Consider the following 25978-nt stretch of genomic DNA (forward strand, 5'->3'; position numbering starts at 1 on the left):
CACAATACACTGGACTAGGACATTCTTAATTAACATATTCTAAAGGCAACTATTTATTAATACAGGAAGCACTTTTAATAAGAAACAGACTCCCATTGACTTCAATGGGCTTTGGACCAGTCCTTAATGCCCTTTTTTCTTCTTCAAATACAGAGTCTTAAAAACGGATGGGGAAATTTCAGTTACCTGGAAAGTTTCTGCTGGAACAGAGAAGAGGACTGTGGTAAGGGGACTAATCAGAGAATGAATAACCAACTTCTAAATGGTGTCATCTTACTAACAGCCTAAAGAGAATCCCAGATTCAATTGAACCACTGGACATAAAATAGGCAATTCCTGTGGCCTGAACACTTAGCAAGGAAACATTTCTAACAGACCGTTTAATGTTTTCTCCAAAGCAAATATAATGCAAACATATGCAAAAAGGGTCCACTCTTAAAAGCTTCCTAGATAGCTTCCATAACTAACTGAGTAACTTTACCCCACTCTTTGCATTACTTCCTGCGGGGATTTCCTCCAGCAAATAGAAGGGAGCGCCGCAGTTACGCAGGTAACCGCATCATTTGTCTAAGGCGAACCTGGCAAGTTTGTCAGGGTGAGCGCTGCTGACAGCGATGCCCACGGGCAGCCAAACGCTACACCTTGCATAACAGCACGTTCCTGGGCTCCGCCCGCCGACTTCCAGGGCTCCTGCCTCGCTCGAGAGGTGTGTGGGCTCCTCCGCCCAGTGAGCGGCGAGGCGCGTCTCGGGCCGGAGGGAGGGAAGGAGGGGCCGGGGGCAGGGAAAGTTGTGCGGCCGGTCGGCTCGCTGAGCTCAGCGCCGGACAGGAGCGGAGCCCGCAGCCCGGCCCGGAGTGGGCGGCAGGAAGGCGCTTTCCGGGCCGCTGGCGATGGAGCTCGAGGAGGGGGACGAGCTGGCCCGGCTCCGCTCCCTCTTCGTGGCCTGCGACGTGCGGGGCTCCGGGCGCATCGAGCGGGCGGAGTTCGGCTCGCTGTGCGCCGAGCTGCGGGTGCGGCCGGCCGAGGCCGAGGCGATCTTCCGGCGGCTCGACACGGACCGCGACGGGGCCATCACCTTCCAGGAGTTCGCCCGGGGCTTCCGCGGGGCCGGCCAGCGGCCGCTGGAGCAGGACGAGGAGGAGGCATGGGGCGCGGCGGGGCCGAACCAGCCCTGGCGGGATTTCGAGCTGCGGCTCGGGAGCGAGGCCAGATACATCCCCAGGTAAGAGCCGCGCTGGCGGCGGGGCTGCTTCCCCCGGCGGCCGCAGGTACCTGTAGGGAGAGTGGCACGGGTGTGTGGCAGCAGTTAACCCACCCCTGTCTCAGCACCTACCCGCCCCACACGGCACCAGCACGGGGAGCGGAGACACCGCCTGCTTTAGGGGGACCCTCCGTGCGCACAAGGCAGCCTTAGCGCTTAGCTGTGCCAGGCGCTGCACAAAGTGATGGCCCTTGGCTCAAGGACTGCACGACAAGAGACAGGGAGTGGGGTGTCACAAGGGAACAGTAGGGCTCAGGATGAAAAGCCGCAGTCACAGTACAGCTGGTAACTTCTGGCCTGGAAAGCACAGCAGTGCCTGTTGGAGAGTATGGTCCCAGCTGCAATCTCAGGGTAATAATAGTTTGTGTGAAATAGGGGAAAGTCGCTTTTCATTTCATTCCCTCTCAATCTGCTTCTCTTTCCCCCACCCCCTTTTATACAAGTTTTATATGAGAATTAGTTCTTTGGGTTTTCCATGCTGGTGAAACCATCCCAAAGTCCATCCTGGTTAGCCAGAGTAGGCACCTGTGCATGTTGTGAGCTCAAGAGACATCACCTAATTGATGGGTCCCTGAGAATTAATGGAAGCGTAGCTTAAAGAGGATGTAGGTTTAATGCTTGTGGGAAAGGGTGAGGAGTTCTGCATTTGGTGGGGCAGGACATGATCTTATACAAACACTTCTGTACGTAAGGTAAAATTCCTCTGTGGGGTAGAGGACTGCAAGGACTTCTAACCACTTAAGCTATCCAGAGGGCACGGCTCCTGCTGGGACTCAGAGGGAGATGAGCCTCCCATGGGCCACACAGAGGGAGGGATCCCAGTTGGCTACAAAGAGGCTGTGCATAGTATGTTCTGGACAGAGGCCAGTTACATAGGTGCATTGATTCAAAACCTATGTGTGGAAGAGGTTTGGAATACCAGCACCCCCTTTTCCAACCTATGGGCTTGATCCAAAGCTCATTGAAGTCAATAGCAGCTTTAGATCAGGCCCTGTATTCTGGAGTTGCAGATGCTTATGGACTGCATTTCATCTCTCCACTCCTGCATTGTTCAAGTTGTGAATATCCTCTCCCTCAGCTGCTGAGTACCCACACATCATTTGAACAAAAGACAAATGATTCAGTACCAAACAAAGCAACAGATGAAAAAGAAAATCACATTAATGGGACAGTGCCCACTTGAAATCTTGACATTTATGAGTTAAAAGTAGGTTCAGGTGCTACTTTGCCCCTGGGTCTCCCTGCCAGTTTTTGTGGTCCTTACTATCACATTTTTGAGTTTTTAAAATGCTTTCCCTCTCCTCTGCTACTGTGAAAGACTCAAACAGAGAAAGGACTGACTGTGCAAGTGAAACGGACTATATGCAAAATATTGTGAAATGCACAACTTAAACAAATGAGGGAGAAAATTCCCCTCTAATCTCTTTCAGGTATAGTAATCTGATGTTATCTGTCATTCGAGTAGAAGATAAAAAAAATCTCTCTTCTGTCTGAAAGTTTAAATTGACTGACTCCTTGAATAAGCAAGGAGGCTGTAATTAACTCATTCTGCACCATACTTCCTGTGCTGTGATCTCAACTCAGACTTCACTACATCACAAGAATTCTCCCACTTCTCTCTTTATGCTCTGAGCCTTCTGCGAGGGCCCCGATTCTGCTTCCACTGAAGTCAGTGAGAATATGTTCAGTCCCATAAGGCTGGCCACAGCCTGCTTCGCAATGAAAACTGTTAAAAATTACTTCCATAATTGTAAAGTTGTTTCCGTTTTGAAGGATTCAAAATGGATCCATTGTCTATTTTTTGATTTTTTTTATTATTTTTAGCAGAAATTTTAATTAAAATCGGTACATTCTATAAAATCAGAAAATTTTGACGTTGACAGTTTTGGGGTTTTGTTGTTGTTGTTGTTTTTTGAAGAGTTGTTAAAAAACCATTTTTTGGCTAAATACTTTTTATGCAAAAAATTTTGACCAGCCATCCTCAGAGTAAAGCTTCATGTTAGACAGGAAAGGTATCAACCTGGCTTGCTTGTTAAGGTCACGGTCCTGCAAACGCATATGCACAGGCTTAACTTTACTCACAAGCAATCTAATTTAAATCAGACAAATTTTATGTAAAAAGCTAAAGCACTGTATAAGCAGTATAATCCTAGACCAGGGCTGTAGTTGGAAATGTTGAGAAAGAAACAAGGAAGAGATTTTGCAGAAGAATAAATAGGCAAAACCTCTGGTGCAAGTGAACCTATTCAAAATAGTTGAAAATGTCAGCATGTTTCCAGACCATCAAGTTTTTCATTGTTAAAAGTTTAGTCCAGATCATGCTTTAATCTATTTTCTTGAAACAATTGTAAATGGCTCAGGACTTAATATTAAAGAAATTAAAAAAAATCAAGTCAGACATGATGAATCTCAACTCACTGGGTTATAATTTTAAATCAAGATGCCCAACTATTTAACTTGATTTAAAGGTCTGTATATTAATAAAATAGAATAATCTGTAGTGTTTTGATAAACATCTAAATGTTATTCCTTAATTAAAGTTTAACTGCTACTATTTAAGGCTCTGATTCTGCAAAAACCTATGCAAGTGCTTTGAAATATTTGAAATATGTGACTCGTCCAATGTAATTCAGTGGGATTACTTGTGTATAAAATTAAATATGTATGGAAGTCTTTGTAGGAATGAGGCCAAAAAGTGTTGTTTTAAATCTATACTATTCCCTCCTCCCCCCCCCCCCCCCAAAAAAAAAGCATTCAAGAGATGTAGTACTAATATTTTGGATAATTAAGAGTAAAAGCTGTTTTTTACCTGCCAAAACCTTTGTTCAAAGTCTTTGTCTTGTAGCTACACTTTCAGAAGTGTTTATTTAGGCTTCAGTGTTGCATGCTAGTGTGCCTTGATGGACCCTTGTGCTCATGCAGAGACCCTGACTTCAGTAGGGCTCTGTGCATTCACAAGGGTCCATCCATGTGGCTCATCTTGTAGGCTTGGAGCCTAATTTTGTGTGTGTCAGTTTTGGGCATCCTGTTTAAGAAAACTTATGCATATTGTGGACAAAGAGGAGAACGACATCACTGCTAGCTCAGTGGAATTTTTCATAAGCAATGGACAATATTGCTGCAGAAGATGAATGGGCTGATTGCCAGAAAGCAAATCAGTAATTTATTAATTTTCATTTGGACACTGGTGCACAAGCCACTGAGTTGTCAGAAACAGTGGTGATAGCACTAAAAGAAAAGCCGGGGGGTGGGGGGGAGTGAAGGTAAATGCTAAAACAGTAGTGAGTTTATCCCACTAAAGGAGAATATTAACTAGATATATGGGTAAATAACAAACTGGAAAGATAAAATTTGTAGTAGTGCCAGGGAAAAGAACATCTGCCATTGGGTTAAAAGTGTCAAACTCTTAGTCTCATCAAGAGGTGCACTCTTTGGTGGGGCAGAGAATCAAAACAAATGATGAGAGTTTGAGGACATCTTCCAGGGGATAGGGAGGCTCTCAAATGAGTACAGAGTATAGCTGAAAGAGCCTAATTGCCCACTATTCACACACCTAGGAAAGTTCTCTTTGGCCTAAAGCAGAGAGGCACAGGCTTATTGCTCTGGTAATCAGAATGAGAAGAACCAAAATAGTGGGTACACTTGTTAATCACTGAAGGGAAAAAAAAGATGGACTCCTTCACTTATTTATAGACCTAAAAAATGATATAAATATGTAAAAAGAGAATATTTTCCACTACCTGTCAGGGGAGAAATTTTGAGGGATATGGCTGATGCCAGATATTTTTCTATGTGTGCTGAAAGAAAACATTGTGCACACCTGTGCACATTCAAAACACCTTTGGGAGACACTGTTTCCACAGACTGCCATTTGGATTGTGTTTTGTTCCTGAGGTGTTTCACTGAATAATATAACAAATGTTTCATGATCTTAGCTGATACTAAGATTTAGAAAGGTAAAGTTCTGATCTGGAGAAAAACAGTAGAAGAGTATGACTAGAGGCTCTGGGCAGCTCAAGAAAGAGCAAGTGCGGCTGGGCTGAAGTTAAAAAAACAAAAATTCTTTGTAACAGAAATAACATACCTAGAAGAGCAGCTAACACAGCAACGTGTCCTGGTTGAGGTCATCACCTGCCTGTCTCAACAGACGAGAGGGGTACAAAGATTCCTTGAAATGGTGGTCTACGTAGGGAAACTTGTGCCAAATCTAGCTGCTTAAACCAGCAACCTGAGAGCACTGTTATGCAAAGATGTCCAGTGTACATAGGCTGCCAGTCTTAATAAAGGGTTTGAAAAACTGAAGAAGATAATTAAAGAGGCCCTAGTCTGGAGGTACTATCACAGTAAGTGTAAAACTGAGATGTCCATAGATCCCTCCAAGGAGGGTATTGGCAGCAGTATGGTCAAAACTGGAGATGAGTGGTTTATGCGCCATGGGCGCTAACAAAAAACTGAGTATCCGTGTCCTCCGATAAAGGAGGCGGCTATGGCCAGTCCATCAATGTAAAAAGATTCATATTTTTATTTATGGGAAACCAATGTTAGCTGAAATGACCATAAACCATTTATTACCATTGCCATAAAGTGCTTGGTAAATATTCCCCAAAAATATAAAGGTTATTTTTTCAGTTGCAAATAGAATAGAAACCTGGGAGTGATTTGGTAGTTGCAGACATGCTTTCTAGAATATTTGTCTAGGGGAGCAAATTCCAGAGCTAGATTTTGTGCATGTCAGTTTGGTAAAATAACCTTTCTGGTCTCAGACAAAATGTGGACTGTGATTGCCAGAGCAACAGATCAGGATGAGAAGCTGTGGAAAGTGAATAAGGCTATTTCTATAGGGTAGTCAGAAGAGCATGTTCCCAGCTTCTATGACCAATTAAGAGGGAAGCTCTCAGTCCTAGATGGCATTTTCTTTGACGATATCAGGATGAAGACCCCTAAATTGTAATAGAAAAATATGTTAAAAAGGATAAAAGATGCTCATGTGGGGATCGAAAACTCTAAGAGGAGAGCTAGAAACATTTTATATTGGCCTCAAAAGAACAGCGACATTAAGGAAGCTGCCATGGCTTGTTTTATGTGCCAGAAGTACTAGCTAAGTCAAGCAAAAGAGCCCATTTTGGTGACACAGGAAAGATTTTCTGCTTGGAGCAGAGTAGGCATAGATTTGTTTACGATGATTGGGGGGGGGGGGGGGCGGGGAACTATGCATTTGTTATAGACTGTTATTCTCACATCCCTGAGATAGTTTTACTAGAAGATACTACAACTAAACAGGTAATCGTGCATATCAAATCTGTTTTTGCTAGCCATGGTATACCTGATGTGGGTATACCCACATGTGGTTACATCTGACACTGGGCTGCAGTTCAGTGGATATAAGTTTAAGAAGTTTGCAGTGAAGTTTGGGTTTAGGAATGTAACCTCTAGTCCCCATTACCCCAATCCAATGGATTGGTTGAAAATGATGTTAATAATAAGGAAGTGTCTGTTGAAAAATGCTGCAGTCATTGGTGGTGGTCTGTAATTTAACAATACCTAAGTACAGATCTTTACCTTTACATTATAGAATGTACCAATGAAACATAGTTTATTACCTGTAGGTATTTTATTTAATAGAAAACAGAGAACTAGAATGCCTGTAATGAAAAAGGTGATCTCAGAGGAACTGGAGATTTGCAGAAATATAAAGAGACAGATAAAGCTATACAAAAAACTCAATGTGTTTTGGGGTTCTGGGAGCTATCCCTACTTCATGAATACGGCACAGTGAATGTCTCTGATGGAAATGAATGGTTGCAAACAGCAATGTTTTAGGAGGGTGTCACTCCAAATGGACATATATTGAGGAGGAAACAGACATTTTCCCCAGCTTTGAGAAAGGAAAGGGATGAGGGGCACTATGTTTGCTGTCTTGCCTGAGAAGGTCTCAGTTTGGTAACAGCCACAACCGATCCAGACAACTGAGCCCCAGGATATAATACCGCCAGAAAAAATAGACTCACTGCCTCCTGACAACAGTAGTACTTATGTTCAAGGGAAACCTGCAAGTCCAAGTGACAGTTGAAGACCCCTCAGAGATTGATACAACACTGTTAGTAAATTTAATTAGGTTGGTTATAAGTGTTTGGAATTGTGTGTTATGTAAACATTTAAATTATGGTATTCTTAAGTTTTGGCTGGCAGAGGAAGGAAGATTGATATTGGTAACTGTACCTTTAGGTGGTTTAACTTCCCAGACAGGTAGTCTGAGGGGAGGGAACTGCAGAAGCCCACAGTATGTAATGCAGAGGCAGCTGGGAACTGGCATCGCTCAATAAAAAGGATCTCTTTGATGCACTTTGGGCCTACCATGATTACTGATGTAGGAGTCATTCAGTAGGAGATCAAAAAATATGACTTGTGCTCCATGGTGCTTTGTGAAAGCATTCATCTTCTTTCACTAACAAACCTATCCCAGTGTCTTGGTTACTGTGTTTGCAGCAGCAATTTGAATGCTGTCCCATTGTTTGTCTAAGAGGGTAGTAGGAGGGAATGGGAATAGCTTTATTTGGTATAAGTGATGTGGTCTGATTATGAGAGTTGGAATTCTCAGACATCAAATTACCAACTGAAAGACATTCAAAATGAAATGGTGGTGATTTAAGTGCATGTGTACGCATATCAAATGAATAATTCTGTACTGTTTCTTCATGCAAACCAGTCCTCTTCCTTTTTAGGTTTCTAAATCACTTTGAACCTCTCTAATGTATAATCCTTGGCTTCATTTGTTAGGCATGTATCAATTCAAGTTCAAGGCATCCTTTGTTTTATTTTATTTTTCCTTTCTGTTTAGTCTTCAAGTACTGGAGGCCGAGCTATGCTACAGTTAAATTTCTCCATGCTGGTCCCAGATCTGGCAAATGTTTTAGCATGTTTATCTTTGCTCCTCTGGGTAGTCCCATTGAAATCAATAGGATTACTTATATGAGCAAAGTTATGCAGATACTTAAGTGTTTGAAGAATATGGGCCTTGGACAAAAAAATGTAAAGCTTGAGATGACTTTATATTATTGTATTGTTTTACATTTAACTGTTTATAAATCCACATTTCCTAAACTTTTCCTAAAGGAAAAGTTAAACAGGATGGCTGAAATGCTTCTGAATTCAAAACTGGAAAAAAATCTTTAAATGGCAAACTTCTCACCATATTAATTACAGAACTGTTTTTAAGGTATGCAGTTTACCAGTATCTGAAATTTTACATAATAGTTTGTATCTGTTCTCAAAATGACATTTTGTGTCCCAGCACATGCATTTTTCTTTCTCTGATATAGTATTTCCCTGGGATATATTTGTACTGAGAACCACAAGTAAAATAATTTAAAACAAGCAAACAAACAAACCCTGGCCAGCTCAGATGTGTAGTTAGTTAAAATATGAACCATCAATAGACGCGCTAACTTGACTATGCCCAGATTCTGACCTCAGTTATACAGGTAAGCTGTAATAATTCAGCATTTGGTCCTTCAAGGTGTTGAGTACTTGGTAGTGGGCCCCAATCCAGAAAAGCATTTGAGCATGTGCTTATTAAGTGCCTTGCTGGATTGCTCATAAAAATGGAGGAGTAAGCCTTAGAAGATCAGAGTAACAGGACAGAAATGGGACCAGTTTCCCTGTAAGATAGAAAGGACAACCTTTCTCTACTTCCTTGTATTGCCATTGGGAGTTGCACTTGCATCAAAGGGGACAATTGGCCTTTATTCTACAAACAAGAAACGATAGAAAATTTCACCATATGATACAAATAGAAATAAAACTATTAAAAAATCTGAATCTTGGATTAGAAATTTCTCTTGTGCTTCAATAATAATGAATGCCTGGGTCTTAGGTAGTGCTTTTCATCTATAGATCGCAGAGTACTTTACAAAGGAGATCAGTATCATTATCTCCATTTTACAGATGAAGAAACTTAGGCACAGAAAGGGACATGACTTGCCCAAGAACACCCAGCAAAGTAATGGCAGAGCCAGGGATTGACCCCAGTTCTCCTGTCCCAGTCCAGCGTCCTATCCACTAGGCCATGCTGCTTAGCTATTAACATTTAAATTATACTAAGGTTTATAATGCATCAGTATGGCTAAGGCCTTTCATTTTCAGTTTTTATTTTGTTTAAAATGTTCCAGGAATTTTTCAGTGTTCATTATAAAAATTAATAAAATGGTAAAAATAGTGCAAAAATTAACTCAATAGTTTTCTGGGTAAATATCAGGGTTAATATTGTGGGAACGGGAGGACAGAAAAAAGCAACAAACAGAGAAAAGTAAGAGTATTGAAACTAAAAGCAGTTTAATTCTGTGGCTTATTTAATGAACTGTACATTAACAGTATGTACACATATGTTTGTGTATCTTCCACTACATTGCCTCACTTTAACAGACAGGTAGACTAATTTATTATTAACATAAGCATAAAATCCTAGAATATCAGGGTTGGAAGGGACCTCAGGAGATCATCTAGTCCAACCCCCTGCTCAAAGCAGGACCAATCCCCAGACAGATTTTTGTCCCAGATCCCTAAATGGCCCCCTCAAAGGATTGAACTCATAACCCTAGGTTTAGAAGGCCAATGCTCAAAACACTGAGCCATCCCTCCCCCCTCAGGAACAGTCAACATGAATTCACCAAGGGCAAGTCATACCTGGCCAACCTGATTGCCTTCTATGATGAGATAACTGGCTCTGTGGATATGGGTAAAGCAGTGGACATGATATATCTTGACGGTATCAAAAACTCTGCTGAAGTCTCCCACAGTATTCTTGCCAGCAAGTTAAAAAGTATGGATTGGATTAATGGATTATAAGGTGGATAGAAAGATGGCTAGATTGTTGGGCTCAATGGGTAGTGATCAATGGCTCGATGTCTAGTTGGCAGCTGGTATCAAGCATAGTGCCCCAGGGGTTGGTCCTGGGGCTGGTTTTGTTCAACATCTTTATTAATGATCTGGATGATGGGATTAATTGCATCCTCAGCAAGTTCACAGAGGACACTAAACTGGGGGGGAGAGGGAGAGGTAGACAAATTGGAGAATTGAGCCAAAAGAAATCTGATGAAGTTCAACAAGGACCAGTGCAGAGTCCTGTACTTAGGATGGAAGAATCCCATGAACCGCAACATGTCTACCTAATGTAATTTTATTGGATTTTCTTAACATAATCAGTGTTTTCATGTACATGAGTGGTCCAAAATTCCGGTGACAATCAGTAAAAAACCGAATAATAGCTTTTGTAAAACCCAGGAATTTTTCCGTAAAAAGTAGTAAGAACTTGTAACAAAGGGCCTTAACTATGGCATATTCACTTTCTTTAATCAAAACTAGGGTTTTTAATAGAGTTCCAGTCATGTTGTCTTTATGTACGGTTAATGCAAAAGATACCAAAATCAATCAATTTTTCAGAAAGCCATAATGCAGGAGCAAAAGTATTATATAGGTTTTTAAAATAATTTTCTAGAGTTGAATACTGACTTTAGTAGAGACAATACACAATTCCTGTGGTATCAGAAATTCCAGCTAGTTAACATTATCTGTGTACTTACTTCTGACTTTCTAATATTGCCTTATGGGTTTTGTCTTGATCAGAATAGAAGGTTAGCTAGCATACTCTTACTAGCACATTCTAACACTCTAGCATAGACAAGCCCATGTAGACTATTAACACATGCCAGCTGGCCAAGATGAGGCCTACTTAGAAAATCTGTCTAATGATACACCTTTAAATCTTAGTCATGACAAACCATATCACACCAGCTAAAGGAGAAATCCTTGCTGAACCACCAGTTTAAAATGATAAGTTATGTTGTTAACTGCTGCCTTATCAAACTGTTGATAAGGTGTAAGGAAAGTGTCTGGTATCTCCAATATTATATAGGAGTTCAGCAGGGCTGATCACATGTAAAATTACATGTGTAAATAATTTCAAGATTGGGGTTTAAGACCTGCTTCAAACAGCTTAAGGTTAATTACCATGTGGTATTAATATTTTCCAGATTGTATCATATTTTGCGGTGTTCTCAGGATGATTATGGGTCAGATTCAGTGCCCACAAATCAAAGAGATTTCAATAAGCAAGGCTCAGGAATTATTTCAGTAAACATAACACTAAAAGGCACAAAATAAGCCTTAATTGTTTTCAGTATTAATGATCCATCTCCCAATCAAATCGGCATTCAGTATAGTAGTAGATGTTAGATATACAGTATCTGTGGGCAGGTATTCTGTTTCTACATACTGTATAGTGCATCTTTTGAAACTAGCTTAATTTTTTAGACAACTGTTATGGGATGTGTCTTGCCTGTCTGCAGTTTGATTTATTGATTGTCCAATTAATTTAATTTAGCTTGCTGTCAGGATGCCTTCAAAGCATGTGTCATAGTTGCTTCTATTATCTTTTGAAATTAGATGGGAGAAGTAAATTTATCTTTTTTTCCTCCAAAGAAAGATTATCTTTCCACAAATTTCCGGGGGGTGAGTTTAGTCAGTTTCCTACCTAAGGCATTCACTGTAAGCGGAAGTGTTGTTTGCCAGTTAGCCTTTATACTCAGTGAGCAATTGTGCTAGTAGCACAAAAAGTGGAAAGTGTTTCCAGACTAGTAACCTAGTATAATGCAACACATCTGATTTTTAACTGAATCTTTTTTTGTTGTTGCTTTCTTTTCATTCAGACATAACCATTCTTCCTTTATATTAAATCAAATGCAATGAGTAATTAAGCACAAAAAGACAGTGATTTCATTTTATATGTAGTGAGCTACCTATTGGAGCATATTTGCATGAGCCTTAGAAGTTCTCCTTTATTGAGAACTGAGGCACACATCAGATTATACAACTAAAAGCTATTTGACTTTATCTGAGTATTCAGTTACCCTCACACGTATTGAAATTTCAATTGCCAACATTAAAAGACAACAGCAGGGTATTTTTAAGTCTGTATAAAAAGGAAAGCAGCTTTTTCCTCCCTGAAATTAGAATAAGAAATGATCCAACGCCCACTGACACCTCAAGAGAAAACTCGTGCTTGCAAATCATGTAACCATCAAATGTACCAGCAGTTATTGATGTCTGCAAATGGTGAACTATGGATAGTGACTTCTTTTGGATTTTGTCTCCTTTTATGCCCCAGACAGGAATTTCATGCCCCAGCAAGAAGTTGGGTGGGGTGAGGGGAGGAGAGGAATAGGGGTAGGGAAGAGAGAGCTTTTCAGGGCCAGCTCCTGAATCCCACTACCTGGAGAAATTTGATTTCTTTCCCCACCCATCTTACAGGACACTGAGCTTCAGTCTGAAATATACCCAAGTAAATATAAACTAAAAATGATGTGAGGAAGTGTATGCAGGGCTGGCACAACCCATTAGGCGACCTAGGCAGTCGCCTAGGGTGCTGCAATTTGGGGGGGCAGTGACCGCGGCGGTATTTCCACAGCGGGACCTTCCGCTGCCTAGGGCGGCGGAAAACCTGGCGGCGCTCCTGAGTGTATGCTACATACCTAGAAAGGTCATTAAATGTAAGGTTATAAATATTCTCTCTGAAAATCCCACCATTTTTCCATGCTTTTCACTACAAAGCTCCACTTCTGTTATCTATTCCTTTCTTTGTGCCTTACTTCATTTTACTTCCTATGTTTACCTGATTGTAGGCTTCCATCTCTTCAGGACAAGAATTTAATTTTATTTCATTTCTATAAAGTTGGAGCTATGTGAATGTTAATTTTGTTCATAATAGCTCTTCTATGGAACTATGCAAGTAACTGATTTTCCATAAAATATCAGTAGATCTTTAAAATTTAATAAACTCAGCATAACACTGGCATGGACAAAGCTACCAAATCTGCAAAATAATGTACAAAATAATCATGACTGAAAAATGTGCATCAGTGTCTACTGCATAAAAAGCTGCATTTCAGGATGATAACACTCAAGAAACGAGCGATGGGTAAAAGAGGGCAAAACCTTCCACAGTGCACTCATTCAAAGCACTTGAGACAAATAAACAGGTACTGTCTAGACCTTCCAATTTGTTCCCAGAGCTTCAATCACTAGCGCTATTATGAGACAATTGTGTTCCTGAAAAACATTCTGGTCCTGATTCTGACTGCACTAATACCAATGTAAATCAGGAATAACTCCACTGAAATAAATTGTTACACAGATGTAAAACTGAAAGATAAAGTTAGGAGGCATGAGATCAGAATCAGGCCTGTAGCATATTAATATGAAAACGAGTACTCCAAGCATCCTAACTGGCTTCAGAATTCCAGTGTCCATAAGGATTAAAAGTTTCTAGGCCCTTTTTTTACAGGTTTTGCAAATGCACTTGACAATTGTGCATAAACACAATTTAAACTTGTTTGTGGCTGAACTGGGTTCCAAGATGCCTTGATTTGTCAGTGTGCATGGAGGCATGCCGCAGAGTCATGTTTAAAAAAAAAAAAAAAAAAAAAGAGTTCTACCTTAGGTCATCTCTTCCTGGCCTCGCTCTAATGCACTTTAGCTCCATTCATGGTGGCTAGCCAAGCTACGGTAGAGCCTGCTTTCCCTACAACTGCATAAAATGGAGATGGGTTTGAGCTGATACGGATCTGAAATTTGGAGTGTTTGGATCTGGAGTTTTCAGGCCAATCTCTGTCTTAAACACTGTTGTAAATACCTGTCCAGGCATGACCTTAAGATGAAGCAAGGTATATTCAGGGAAGGTACACATCAATACTCAGAATGCTTTTCTGTTCTACATTTATTGCAAAGCTCTACTTTGGGAACATACCTTTTGGGAATAGCTGGCAGATTCCACAACAGGGATTCAGGCCCTATTAACAATGAATAGCACTAAATTTTTCACATCAGTTTTTAAAACATCTATCCCATGCAATAATATTTATGTACATCTCTGGGTGTACACATTTTTAAGAGTTAAAAGCTTGGCACTTGGAAGTGAAGGAGGCCAAAAAAACCATTGAACAGTCTTAAAGAATTCAAACTGGGTTAATTTTTAAATTGAAAGTTCTGAATTTTCTAACATTGAAATACAAACTTTTTAGTCTCCCTCTGTATCCCATCAAAACAATCTGAGTTTCAAATATCAGATATTCACAATGCACTGCTCAGGAATAAGCTGCAGACCACAACTTATTTTCATAATTTATTCAGCAAACAATTCTGATTAACTAGTACATTTTTGAAAAGTAATCTCTCCATAAAGAGTTGGAAAAAATGGACAGCATGAATCAGTTAAATTATTCAGTACAATGACTCTATCCTGCTATAATTATGCCAGTAAAGTGTCCCAAACTATGTTCAAAAATATGCAAATAAGCAATTTAGAAAAAATTATTTTCATAACCATCAAACACTCACTGCACAAGGCCACATCCTTCTAAAATTCTGTGAATTTATAAAGTATTACAGTGAGCTTGCAAGTTAATGTTACAAAATTCAGATACTTGAGGTGATTAAGTCAATGGCACTACTGATAATTTGTGAAAATGTATTCCATCTTGCTCAAGATGCCAGTGGTCAAATGGAATTATAGCAAATTTGTTACAAATTTTTAATTTCTTCTGTGTTTTTCTGTTGCTTCTGTGGGCTGTTGAGTCATGTTTTTAATTAAGATTTTATGCAAAGCTGTCACTGATGTGCTCAGGTAAGTGCCATCAACATCCCCTAGCTGTCAGTTTCAGTTTTAAAAAAATAAAACTCCCAGTGGCTATTGCAGCTTCTTTTGGGTGTTGCACTACTGTGGTTGTGTGGGCTTTGTTTTACCTCTTAGACCTAACTGGCTCTGCATAAAAATATGCCACTAGGGTGTTCTGAATCTAGCTCTGACTGCTGTAATTGGGCCAGTGAGGAACAATGAACATAAAGAGGTTTTGGGATCACATAGCTAGCCTAAAGTACTAGAACAGCTACTTATGTTTCTGACATCAACATCTTAATACAAAGCTTACCCACATCTGTGCGCAGTCAGACACAGTGGTAGTGAAGCATTGCTTTCAACCTTCGTTCTTTGTGTTTGTTCATTTGTTTAATCTTTGATGTCAGAAAATAGAACGCTGAGAGAGGAGTGGCAGTGACACTCTTGGAACAGGAACAAAAATGTAAAATTGTAAAAATACAGAACAAAGCTTCACCACTGGCGCAAGGAGTTTGTTGTAGGGAGAGACCAGTGTACTTGATTAATTTTCAGTTTGTCAGCATGAGGCATTGTAGCTGCATATGCTGTACTGTAAGCAAGAACCTATTGGTCAGTGCACTAAACATGCTTTAGTAGTAGTATTTTACATGAGTACAGTGCTTTCTGTCCCAAAGGATCTTTCCAACCACAAAGCACACTTTAGATTTACACATATAGCTCCATTAGGATGGTGGGAATCAGTCAAGCAGTACTGTACAACACTGGAGTGAGGAGGGCCTGAGCATTGTTTTGCCAAGGACTTTTTTTGTTTTTTTCCTTCGAAGAACACCACACAACCCCCCTACTCTTGTGAAAGGGTTGATGATACGATCTCTTCTGTCCAAACAGAGCTGACAGAACCTGTATGTGCAATACAGATGTGTGAGCATACAGATGTATGTGCAATACCTCAAAAAAAACTCCACAGACATTTTCTCAAATAAAAAAAATGGACTAAATTTTCGCTATGTTTGTGTTTGCTTTCTGTGAATACTATAACTGAGTTTTATGGGCAGGAACGTTCATGGAAGCAGCAAATTTAGAACAGATATAAAATATTTGCGAAATGCAAATTTTGAACTCAGATGTACGTGCACACCAAAATCCTGATTCTAAAAAGTTGTGCTCATCCATCTGAGGGGGCAGAAACATGCTGTGATCTATGTACAGGGCCGGCACCAACTCAGCAAGCAGGTGCTTGGGGTGGCCAACGGAGGGGGGCGGCACGTCCGGCTGTTTGGTGGCAATTCGGCAGCAGGTCCCTCTCGGAGCAAAGGACCTGCTGCTGAATTGCCGCCAAAGAATGAAGCGGCAGTGGTAGAGCTGCTGCCGAAGTGCTGCAGATCACTATCGCGGCTTTTTTTTTTTTGCTGCTTGGGGCGGCAAAAACCCTGAAGCCGGCCCTGTCTATGTATCCTGTCAAAACTAACCAGTGCAATTAGTTTTGAATATCAAATGCTCTCAATAAACTGATCACAAATCATCTATGGACCAAGAAGTTTTCATTTTTGGGGGGGTGAATAATACCTACTAATGAATAAGAGCAGCCATACTGAGTCAGACCAAGGGTTCATCTAGCCCAGTATCCTGTCTTCCATCAGTGGCCAATGCCAGGTGCCCCAGAGGGAATGAACAGAATATGTCATTATCAAGTAATCCATCCGCTGTCACCCATTCCCATGTGTCTTATTGATATGTGTCATCTTGACAATTAACAAAAAGAAAAACTCATTGAATAATGTAGTCGCTACAAATTTTTTGCTCAGCTTTAGATTTTACGTTCACATCCCAAAGACCCAAGAGTGCTGATCCAAATAATGTTGAATGTATCTACCTTAGAGGGATGAAGGATTCATTTGACTATGGTGGATTTTGATATACAAAGAACACATTTTCTTTTATTTAGGGACCAATCCTGACTTAAATAAGTAGTCCTTACTCATCTGAGTAGTATTGTTGAGTTAAAAGTGACCACTAATAATACTACAATAATTAATTAATACCTACTTTGTAAATGTTGGCAAGATCCGGCCCTCAATTTGTTTTTGCCGGGCAAAATCTAAACCATTCTAAACTCTTCTTGTTTTGCCTAAGGAATACTACACGATATGAACCATAGCATCTCAACTTTGTCTTGTCCTTGTAATACTGAGAACAAAGTAATAAGAGGATGGAATTTCAGCCTTTTGAATTTCTTTGTTTTCCCTCATTTAAAAATTAATTAAGCATGGTGATAGTTTGTATTAAATGTCAGAGGTGTTTTAACTTTTATATTAGTGTCAAATGAAAATGCCCTTATCTGTATTTTAAATGTGGGTTATTGACCAAACTGTGTAAATATGCGTTAAGGGAGTTTTTTAATTACTGGTTATTCATGCATAGTCATGACTGGATAAACCTGGTTAGTACCATGATCATTATGAATCATGATATTACTTTAAAAATATGTTATGAAACATGCAACTTTTCATATATGGCAGAGAATCTTCAAAGATTATTACAAGTGTTGAAATTTTAACTTAACAGAAATACCTAATATACCTAAAGCACTAGCCTGTATAAAAGAAATGATTTCTGAGAATGCTAGTTTAGGTGTACAAAAATGCCATGAGCATCAGTAAATCTGCATTTTGTTGTGCTCTTGGTACATTGCCATATATTCAACTTGTACATCAAAGTTTCAGCCTATAGATTTTTACAGTCTCCTGGAAGTTCTGCAGTTGTTTAAAATGGTATGTGAGCTATAGCAGCAGTTATGGTACAGTTGTAATAGAATAATGATTACTGCTGGTGGGAAATCATATGGAGACACTGTGAGAAGGTATGTTGATAACCTACACCATGGATTTACAGTATGAGGTGCTTAAAGTAGATAAAGTACTAGCTACAGAGAACATGAATCCTCATTCTATAAAAAAGTGTCCAAGGAGATGCAAACCTTTTATGTTATATTTTAAATAATGCTGCATTTGTAAGAGATTCTTCATGACTGGATAACTGCAAGTATAATTTCATTATTGGAAAAGGGTCAAGTGTATAATCTTGGGGAAAATCTTTGAAATTTTTAAATGAAAAGTTTCTAACTTTTCTGTAAAAAGGAAGAGAGAAAATTTACACATGGTATATTAGATATGGTGCTGGAGTAGGACTCAGAAAACTTTGGTTTCATTCTATTTTCTGCCACTGACCCACTGGATGACGTTGGGCAAAACACATCACCTTCCCATACCTCAGTTTCCCTTCCCATTTTCTCTGTCTATTTAGGTTGTAAACTCTTCAGGGCAGGATCCATCTCTGTGTGTACAGTGCCTCACATAATCTGGCTCTGATCTTCGTTGGGGCCTCTAGGTCCTACCATAATAATATTTCCAGTACGGTAATCAGATTTATAATCCAAGTAACAGAAGTATCTAGCATGTATTAAAATACATTACACAACTATAGTTCCTGATGATAAGGTAAGAGAGTTCAATGAGTTCATTATATTCTTCAGTAGTAACCTCTGTAATATTGTCCTCTTTTCTTAAGCTGTTGTGTGTTTTGTTGCTATTTTGCCAAGAGCAAACACAAAAATTGTTTGATTAGGCAGTCAGGAATGTTTGTATTATAATTTATGAAGGGAGTCTGCATTAAAAAAATGAGTATGTTGTTCTGCACAATGGCAGAGTTTTTATAAGTGGTGTTTTTTCTTGTAAAAATTTTCAGCTACTGGACACACACACACACACTTTTTTGCTTTCCTTAAACATCCACTCTTTTTCACGTGAGAATGGCATATAGGAATGGCATCTTAGAAAGATTACCTTTTTATTTTTTGTCAAATAGAGCAGACAAAGTTCCAAGAATAACATGATTGGAATTAAAATAATTTGTTTTATACCAGTGATTTTTTTTTTTTTTTTACTCAGTGTTCCTTGACAATTTACTTCCTGGTTAAATAAAAAATGTTGGTCACTATCTATAAAGCTGTAAATGGTCTGGGCCCCAGATATCTCAGAATTCACCTTATGCATCACTATGACAAATGAAATTACTGATTCTGATTTACTAATGTGTTCTTCATTGAGTCATCTCTGTCTTCTTTTCTCCAAGAAAATATACCCAACTCCTTAACCTTCCATTATAACTTAGGTGCTTGAGGTGGTGTCTCTTTTACCTTATGCAGCAGCCTCCAACAGGGATAATCTCCTTATGTAGTATGATTAGCAGTAGTGCACTCAGTGGGCCTGATTTACCACTCTGATACTCCAGTTTTACCCTGCACTTTACACAACTAACATAAGTAATATGAAATGATTTAAGTAATACTTCGAAAAGGTTTTTCTGGGAGAAGTATAGTGCAGTAAAGACACTGGAAGGGGCAGATGCTGTGCGGAATGTTTCAAATCTGTATTTGCCTTGTTAAATTTTAAAATCTGAGACACAGGTTGTTTTCATTTTGAATAATTTTTGGAAGCCTAATGTAGTGTTTTTGTGTAAGGAAATATGCTTCATTGTTTTTGTTTGTTTATTTCCAGGCAAGAGCAGGCCAGTGTTCTGTATGCGAACATCAGCTTAGTGGAACCAAGATTAATTCAGCCTTATGAAAATGTTATTAAGAACTTCCTCCAAGAGATCAAACTTCAAAGCATAGAGATGGAAAGCTTGGCCATATCTGTAAAAAGGTACAGGGGATAGTTCTGAATGTCAAACGTGTGCAGTTATGCAGTTGTGAACTTCACCACTTATGCCTGTAGCACAGTGTGTTGGTTAAAGTTACCTGGTATTAATGGCAAAACATGTTGAACAGAATATTTTCATTTTTAGGATATTAAACTGACAAGTTGAAAGAATCGCAGGGTTTTGGGGTTTTTTTATACAAACCAGATAATTTGCAAATTGCAAATGATTCTGTATGTAATTACTTACACTTTGGATAAATTCTGGGACCAGTCTTGGATCCAAAGGCAGGCTAAGATCCCAGATTTTAATAACTAAAAAAAAATTGGTGTTTCTTTTTTTGGTTGTAACTGTAACTTTGAATAGACATGCTTTTACAAATATTATTTTTTGCATCTCCAGCTTCAAAGAGAGTATTTAGGTAGTATGTTTGGGTACTGTACAGGCAGTCCTCGACTTTGACATTCGACTTAGGACGAACAATACTTACGTTTCTGAATTGACACCCTGATTTGACTTACGACAATTGGTTTCGACTTTACGACACTCGGTCCCTCAATGGAGCGGATTGCGGTTCAGAGTTATCATGTTTTGACTTACGATACACTTTTCAGGAACCAATTGTGTCGTAAGTCCGAGGACTGCCCGTATCTTAATGTTTGTAACTATATCGTATTGGCATATTTTTATACTACATATTAAAATTCCTGTATGTCAGGGAAGCTAAAAATGATTCTGTTCTAAAAAGTGACTGTGCAAATGTTATCATGATGTTCCCAGTTCATTGGGTCTCAGTGAATCCAGACTAAATTTGCTCAGTTTACAAGTCAGAAACTTTTAATTTCCAGTCCTGCAAACTCAGCCTTAGCTTTGAGAGTCAAGCTGATTTCTTTCCTTCTTGTACATCGTCTCCAGTAATATCATAGAAACGTAGGACCGGAAGTGACCTTGAGAGGTCATCTAGTCCACTCCCCTGCACTTACAGGCGTTTCTCTAACCTGCTCTTAAAAATCTCCAGTGATGGGGATTCTAAAACCTCCCTGGACAATTTATTCCAGTCAGAGCCGTCTCTTGGTAGGGCGAATCAGGGTGACCGCTCTGGGCCCCACACTTTGGGGGGCCCTGCAGGCCAGTGCTATTGGCTGGCGCTGTCAGTCCCGGAAGACATAGGCCTGGGAACTAGTAGTGGCTGCTGCAGCAACCCCGGCTGCTGCTCCCACCCCATGCCTGGGGTCCTCCCCCCACACCCGGGGTCCCGGCTGCCCAGCTGCCGATGCAGAGCGGGGGCCCCAAGCCTATGGGGGCTGCTTTGTTCTGGGCCCCGCATCCCCTAGGGATGGCCCGATTCCAATGCTTATGTAACATCGACAGACCCCAGTCATCAGCAGGCAGGATCGAACCTGGGACATCTGAAGTTTAGTGCATGAGCCTCTACTGCATGAGCTAAAAGCCACATGGCTGTTAGCTAAGGCTCTAGCAAATTCATTAATCTCTAAGTGGTCTTGGTGCCACTACATGGGATAGAACACCACACCCAGGAGGTGTGTGGGTTACAATTATCCACCCTCACAGGAATTTTTCCTAATGTCCAACTTAAACCATCCTTGCTGCAATTTAAGCCCCTTGCTTCTTGTCCTAGCCTCAAAGGTTAAGGAGAACAATTTTTCTCCCTCTTCCTTGTAACAATCTTTTATGTACTTGGAAAACTGTGATCATGTTCCTTCTCAGTTGTCTCTTCTCCAGATTAAAACAAACCCAATTTTTTCAATCTTCCCTCATACGTTATGTTTTCTAAACCTTTAATCATTTTTGTTGCTCTTCTCTGGACTTGCTCCAGTAAAGGCTCCAATAAAGGTGCTACGTCAAGTTTACATAACAGTCCAAATGTATGTATGAATGGTCATCATCTTCAAATGACTTCCTTGGCTAGGTAATCTCAGATTGTCAGTGGGATGGCACAGCAGTAAATGAAGGCAGAATTTTGTCCTGCCACTGAACCTTAAACTTTAAATTAAATTTATGTATTTTGGACAATGTGTGAGAAGGAACAGAATAAAACATATCAGTACTGGAATAATAATAGTAGTAGTTAAACAAGTAAAAATATAGCTTTTCCAGTAAAGTAAGTCAGTGTATAGACTAAATGTATATAGGGCCTAGATCTATTGAGAAGATGGTGTGTTTCTTACATAGTCATTTTTCAGAGGAGAATTTCACTTTAAAGGTTTATTTTAAAGGGAAAAATATGAAACCAACTTTCTCTAAACAGAGCGTAAACATCATAGCCTTTTGTCAGTACTGCAGTATCTATCTTTCAGCCACTAATAAAACTGTGACATAATTCCCTCTCATGTTTGGCTCATGTTTCAACATTTGCATGTGTATGTTTGAACTGGATAGGATGTATTTTTTTCTCAAATTTTCTTTGAAGTCAATGGAGGACTCATTAGAGTATATTCATGTTTAAATCTTAGAGCTCAGGATAAAGCAGCAATACAGCTCAGTGAAATGGAGGAGGAGATGGATCAGCGGATCCAGGCTGCAGAACACAAAGTCAAGAAGGAAGTGAGTATTGGATATTCCCAGCATTTCATAATTATCAGGTTACTCCTGCCCCTATTGAAGTCAATATTGACTTTAAAGGTGCAGGCTTCAGGCCCCAATTACAAAATATTTCTCATGTTGATTTACAAATGTCTAAAAGTTTATGGTATCACATTTTCCAAATCATCTTATAGGGAAGTACTATCGTTTGGTTTTGATGCCTGTGGTCAAGGTCTACAGGTGTAACTGAGCAATATTTCCACTGAAGTCATTTGCTTGAATGTGTGCTGTAGAGAATTTAAGACAGACGTAAGGTTACCAAATGCCTGAATATCATAGAAATGTAGCACTGCAAGGGACCCCAAAATGTCATCTAGTCCAGCCCCCTGTGCTGAATTAAATTATCCTTCCTTATCCTTTTCTTTTAAAAGCATACATTTGATGCTAATGAGGAACGTAATTCTTAAGGAATGATTTGCACCGTGAATGTTCTAAAAGCCATCCATTTCCCCTGCAGAAATAGGGGGGTTGTATCTCCATTTAACAAAACTCCCATTGAGTTTAAGGAAGGATTGAGGGCTAAATGATTCTCTGGACTTCCATAGGCCTCAGGGCAGGTGCTACCTTTAAGGCGAACTAGGCAGTTGCCTAGGGCGCCAAGATTTGGGAGCGCTAAAAAGCGGTGCCCCCAATTTCCCCCCCACAGCAGCTCCCCACCCCGCTGGCTCGGGGAGCCGTGTGGCAGCTCCCCACCCCAGCTCACCTCTGCTCCAACTCCTCTCCGAGCACGCCGCCCCCGCTCTAATTCTCATCCCCTCCCAGGCTTGTGGCGCCAAACAGCTGATTGGTGCCGCAAGCCTGGGAGGTGGAAGAAGTGGAGCAGCAACGGCATGCTTGGGGAGGGGGTGTAGCAGAGGTGAGCTGGGGTGGGGAGCCGCCACTGGGGGGGGGTGCCTCACGGCGGGACGCGGGGGAGCTGCCGCAGGGCTGGGGGAGGGGAGGGCGCAAGGTGGAAGTTTTGCCTAGGGCATGAAACTTCCTTGCACCAGCCCTGATAGGCGTGATCCAAAGCACACTGAAGTCAATCGAAAGACTCCCATTGACTTCAGTGGGCTTTGAATTTGGCCCAGGAAGAGGATAAAACCTCCCAAAGGACACTTTTCCATTTTCCTCACAGAACAGATTGGCTGCTTATGTGTAAGTAACAAATTGCAAGACACAGTGCTCCTATGTTGTTGGGTGGGGAGTGGAAGGGATTGACCACTGAAGGGGACATAGAATGGAAGGATGACATCACCCCGGGGAAAGGGTCTAATCAGTAGTACCGGTGCCCTAAATTTTTCTGTCTTTACAGAGTTATGTACTGATTATTGTTTGAACTGTTTAATCTGCTTACTTTCCTTCCCCTGTTCATGCACAATTATTTTTTGAGAGATTCCCAGAAGAGGGAGAGAAATCCTCTCCCTATTGTAGTTAATGGGAATTTTGCCATTGTCTTCAGAGATTTTAGGTTTCACCAATTATCTTAATCCAGTTGCAACCTTGATGGACTGTTGGAAGAATCCTTTTCTCTTTATTATTTATGAGAATATATATTAGAACCTTAAATGAACTATGTAATAAAAGGTAGAAAATACAATAGACTACATACTCCTCTTTGTCTATATAACATAATGTTATGTTAAACCACTATTACATTCAAATGTAAACCTACTTCAGTATATAATATGCCTAAGAACAAAAATAAAGTTAAGATGGTCTAACACATGCACAATAAATACATCAAATAGTTTTTATTGTTATTTATTTATTTATTGTTTAATTTTTGTAGCCTACACAATATACTAGGACCAGTCTGCATACTGGAAGACACTGCCCGTTTCACCAAAAGGGAGCACATTATTATAATAAACTGCCAAACCCTCATTACCACTTATATCATTAATGGTTATTTGATTGGTTAGTAGGTGAGACGGTAAATGGTATTCGGATAAATATGCTTATGTCATTGTCCTGTAGTATGTTTACAGTAAATAATCATTTTGTAATATAATAATCAGTGATTTATCTATCAGTTTCTTAGAAGGGATAGAACACACATGATGACATCAAGGTCTCAGGTGTGAATTCAGTAAAATGGTGTGTTATAATATGTTTGGCAAATGACAATGTAAATCACAGGAAAATAAGTGGAGGATGGGCATAACTGTATATCCTGCTGGGAAGTTATGGAACATTTACATGTAGGAAACAAATACATTACTTCTGGAAAAATTTCCTCTCTGCACACACAAATAAATCGCAATAATAAATAAATAAAATGTAACACTCTCAACAACCATGAACAGGAAACATGTATCAAAGGTCAGGCACAACAAGCCATAGCAATTGTGCATTCGTCCTGTCTTGTACATATTTCCGAATGTAGATTGTAATCTTTATCCTAATACAAATCCGTCTGTACCACGGGCTAAAGAGTTCTAACAAATATGAATGGATGGACTAAAAATCGGATAAATGACAGTTTTTTAGGACCACTGGGGTGAAATCCTGGCAACATCAAAGTTAATTGCAAAGCTCCTCAATGGATATGTCTACACTGCAGTTAAAAACTTGCGGCTGGCCCAAACTGTTAAACAGCTAAGGAGCTGTTTAACAGTGGTGCAGACATTTGGATTTAGGGATCCTGCAAGGGGGGGGGAGGGTCCAAGAGCTTGGGCTCCTGCCTGAGCCCAAATGTCTACATTGCAATTAAAGAACCCCTTAGCCTGAGTCCCACAAGCCTGAGTCAGCTGACACAGGCCAGTTGTGGCTGTTTAATTGCAGTGTAGGCGTACGCAATGGAGCCAGGATTTTACCCTTGATACCTAAGTACCAATATCAAGGATGGGCTGTAACTTATTTCTCCTATCATTCTTTAAATTACTTTTCTTTTACATGTTTCTTTCAGTTCAAAGCTCGACATATTTTTCAAAAAGTAAAACGCCCCGAGAGCAAATGTAACTTGCCGAGATATTTATTTTATGGGATTGTTCTAAGCCATAAATCTTAATGGCTGCAGTGAGCACACTATTGTTTCAGACAGTGTGCTGACTCACACCAGTGTGACACCTTCCTCCATATGATATCTGTATTTTGAGTGTTCCCTGCCTTCATGTTTTCACCAGGCAGGCAAACAATTACTGTGCAAGTCATACTTTAGGAATCTGTACAGGTGTCAACAGAAGGAAAATCCTGCACTAGCTAGACAAGTGATTACCTATGTTGCTATAATTAAAACACACGCATACCAAAGGCTCTTTTATGAAAAGAATTGCACCCTGAGTAAAGTTTCGGTCTTTGTTTCTTTCCACAAATAAAATCTGGCAGCTCTCTCAAAATCTTCATTTGCCAATGCTGATTGTTGTGACACCTTCTGGTTTGTAGTGCTCAAGTCAGAGTGGAGGCCTGCAGTGAGTTTAACACTCCTATCTACAGCTCTGGAAGCCTGTGTAAACCTTATTGATTTAAAAAAACAAAACCCTAGTAATCCACTTGGACCAATGTTCAAACTAAAAACCTTCCTGAGTCCCCTACAAATTAAGATACTGTCACCATCCTTTCTCATACTCATACCTCCCCTTTCCTCCTCTCCAAAATGGGATAACAGCAGTATTGCTGAAGTTGTATCCAGAGACACTTGGGATAGATGCATTTTTATAACTATATAAAAATTATATCCGAATATGATACAACAATGCTATACTACTACATTATGTACTGAAGTGTGCATTTGTAGTAGAAGGCTGATTTGAAAAGCATAATCTCTT

The 25978-nt window shown here is 40.0% G+C and overlaps 1 protein-coding gene across 1 annotated transcript in view; it reads left to right on the top strand.

Annotated features, from left to right (window-relative positions):
* Positions 1-25978, top strand: part of RASEF (RAS and EF-hand domain containing) — a 56064-nt gene continuing 30086 nt past the window's right edge. The window contains exons 1-3 of the mRNA XM_054032822.1: positions 1-1222; positions 19484-19630; positions 22100-22190. Coding sequence (XP_053888797.1) covers positions 891-1222; positions 19484-19630; positions 22100-22190 — 570 coding nt within the window. The 5' untranslated portion in view covers positions 1-890. The remainder of the gene's footprint in view (positions 1223-19483; positions 19631-22099; positions 22191-25978) is intronic.

Source organism: Malaclemys terrapin, chromosome 6 (assembly GCF_027887155.1).
Source record: "Malaclemys terrapin pileata isolate rMalTer1 chromosome 6, rMalTer1.hap1, whole genome shotgun sequence".
Lineage (NCBI taxonomy): Eukaryota > Metazoa > Chordata > Testudines > Emydidae > Malaclemys > Malaclemys terrapin.